Raw genomic sequence first — 3,452 nt, 5'->3', positions numbered from 1 at the left:
TTTTTCTTCAAGTGTTAAAATAAACAAACTATTGTGTTATCGTGTTAATGTAGTTTAAATAATGTGTTCAATACGGCAATATCAACTTATATAGATGGATTTGATATGTTCAATATAGCAGTATCAACTTATCTAGATGGATTTGATATGTTCAATACGGCAGTATCAACTTATCTAGATGGATTTGGTATGTTCAATACGGTGGTATCAACTTATCTAGATGGGTTTGATATGTTCAGTACGGCAGTATCAACTTATCTAGATGGATTTGGTATGTTCAATACGGCAATATCAACTTATCTAGATGGATTTGATATGTTCAATACGGCAGTATCAACTTATCTAGATGGATTTGATATGTTCAATACAACAGTATCAACTTATCTAGATGTATTTGATATGTTCAATACGGCAATATCAACTTATCTAGATGTATTTGGTATATTCAATACAACAGTATCAACTTATCTAGATGGATTTTATATGTTCAATACAACAGTATCAACTTATCTAGATGGATTTGATATGTTCAATACAACAGTATCAACTTATCTAGATGGATTTGATATGTTCAATACAACAGTATCAACTTATCTAGATGTATTTGGTATATTCAATACAACAGTATCAACTTATCTAGATGGATTTGATATATTCAATACAACAGTATCAACTTATCTAGATGGATTTAATATGTTATGCTCACTAGAACAGCATCAACTTATCTAGGTGAATTTGATATGTTGTTTTCAATACAGCAATGTCAATTTATCGAGACGAATTTCAAATATGATATAAGCTTGATCTTTTTTTTACGAAAAAAAAAGCATGCGTGTATAAAATAGAAAGTAATTGACTTATATATACGTATATATCATACGTAAGTCATTTTATCTATTGTGTAAAACGGACATCACCTCTGCTGTTGTTATTTGGTCAATACTGTTAACAACTTCTAATATTATCAATGGTTTGTTGTAACTTGTCTAAATACAGACTAACCAAAGTCCCAGTGACCATGTAATCTTCGGACACGTTATAAATGATTTCTGCTGCCCAGGCCAAAGTGTACAAGGGTCAACAGAATTTTCTGTGTGCACGTGTAGATGTTATCCCGTTACATTATGTTAGGCTTAAGTCGGTAGTTTTAATAGACCAAAAATATGTCGAATGAGCATTGAAAAACTATAGTAACTAAACTGAATCATGTTCGTGAAATTATCATAGCTTTAGCCTATTGAATTAAACCACGATATTATCTTAATTCTCGCTAACTACTCTAAGTCACGATCGCGAAAAAGACCTTAACTCTCGCTTTCATTAAAACCATGAGGTAGAAGAATATGACTTACCTTCAGGAAAATGTTGAGACGATATCTCTAGCCACTGTGGTAGCTGTTTTTATAGTGAAAGTGGACAATTATCACGTGATCAGCTCGATACTGGTGATGTAACGATGGTCTATTTATTGACTTTCGCCAGGAGGACGTACCACACACTACAAGGAGTTGTGCCCTACCAGAATGTTTATTTTCCCTCTGGTCAAGGCAATGAACCACCTCACACTATCACTTAACAATTTAGGCAAAGCAAAGATACTGGTTAGAACAACGACACGGTAGTACATTTCGGAGGTTAAGGTGTTAAGTAAGATCCTGAGACAAACATAGAAATATGAATCAATTTAGGCAAAGCAAAGATACTGGTTAGAACAACGACTCGTTGGTACGTTTCGGAGGTTAAGATGTTAAGTAAGATCCTGAGACAAACATAGAAATATGAATCAATTTAGGCAAAGCAAAGATACTGGTTAGAACAACGACACGGTGGTACGTTTCGGAGGTTAAGATGTTAAGTAAGATCCTGAGACAAACATAGAAATATGAATCAATTTAGGTAAGGGAAAGATACTGGATAGAACAACGACACGGTGGTACGTTTCGGAGGTTAAGGTGTTTCCCTATAAGCCTAGTTCTTTTGACATGATAGATGAATAAGCTTTGTAATGTAAAATTGTCAGAGGTTAAAAATTGTATTATTTTATAATAAGGTTTAGTGTTGGTGTACAACTACAGAATTAATATTGTGCACAATTCATTACATCATATGTTAAACGCTTGAAAAATGTATATATTCACGGAATACAGAAAGTAAAGAAACTTAAATAGAATGAGTTAGTATACATAAAAAAGGTTGCCTTATAGAGATTCATATTTCTATGTTTGTCTCAGGATCTTACTTAACACCTTAACCTCCGAAATGTACCAACGCATCCTTGTTCTAACCAGTATCTTTGCTGTGGTCATGATGGCTCCTCGAGTTGCACGAGATCTTTACGACCTGCCAGGTGAAACAGACAGTATCCTTGATGGAGCCCAGATCAACAAAACTTTTAGCTGCGCTGGTAGGATGGAAGGTTATTACGCCGACACCGACAATGGCTGTAAAATTTTCCATCGTTGTGTTCCCGACTTGTCCTTCTCAAGCTTCATATGTGACAACAACACCATTTTCGATCAGCAGGATCTCGTCTGTAAATATGAAACAGAAGCGTTTCCTTGTGACCAAGCGGAAAGTATCTATGAAAGTTCTAATGCAAGATTTACCACACCACAACCAACGACGGAGTCAACAATCTCATAAATGTCGTCAGATCAGAAAATTATATTTCAAACTCCATATTTTGTACATTGTAGTTCACGGTAATGTTATTTTTGAAATAAAATTCTGCTTTGAATTAACTTGTTCCATTCTAATATGTGTGTGCGTGTTTTTTCTTCCTATATGCCCCCAGTGGCTCGGCAATACGTTTTTGGCCTCATAAGGGGCTCCAGCTCGACGTAGGGTAGATAGTCCATTGTGTGACTTCGCTCAAAAAAATAAACACATCTTTAATTAACTTTAGACCACATAAAAGGTCTAGCTGTTTAACAGCATGTTAACATCATTATAAATCCGCGAAATAACGTATTTTATGTTAAACCATTTATTTTAAGTGTTTCTTAATCTATATATTCGGGTTTCTACAACAGCCAGTTGCCGTCAGTTCAAATAAGTTTCATCATGAATACTCTGCCTAAACAATCTATCCAAGAAAACGTTATTTGATGTTAAATTATTTACTTAGGTGTTTCTTAACCTTCTTTCAAAGATGGATTCCAATACGACAAGTAAAACTGCTTGGTGTTTACTTCAAATATATAGATGTGTATAGATCATTCCACCCCGGTGTACTTATATGGCCCGGCATGGCCAGGTGGCTAGAGGGCGCTCGACTCGCAATCTGAGGGTCGCGGGTTCGAATCCCATGTCACACCAAACATGCTCGCCCTTTCAGCCGTGTAGGCGTTATAATGTCACGGTCAATCCCACTATTCGTTGGTAAAAGAGTAGTCCAAGAATTGGCGGTGGGTGGTGATGAGTAGCTGCCTGCCCTCTAGTCTTACACTGCT

General features: G+C 35.7%; 1 protein-coding gene across 1 annotated transcript; it reads left to right on the top strand.

The window, feature by feature from the left end:
- Nucleotides 1-2,259: 2,259 nt before the first annotated feature.
- On the top strand, nt 2,260-2,643 carry LOC106477822. The gene has a single exon (XM_013938348.1). It carries the CDS (start codon nt 2,260-2,262, stop codon nt 2,641-2,643), a length of 384 nt encoding a protein of 127 aa, XP_013793802.1.
- Nucleotides 2,644-3,452: the final 809 nt, after the last annotated feature.

Source organism: Limulus polyphemus, unplaced genomic scaffold (genome assembly GCF_000517525.1).
Source record: "Limulus polyphemus unplaced genomic scaffold, Limulus_polyphemus-2.1.2 Scaffold81945, whole genome shotgun sequence".
Lineage (NCBI taxonomy): Eukaryota > Metazoa > Arthropoda > Merostomata > Xiphosura > Limulidae > Limulus > Limulus polyphemus.
The sequence above is the reverse complement of the archived record's forward strand: the minus strand, read 5'-3'. Positions and strand labels throughout refer to the sequence as shown.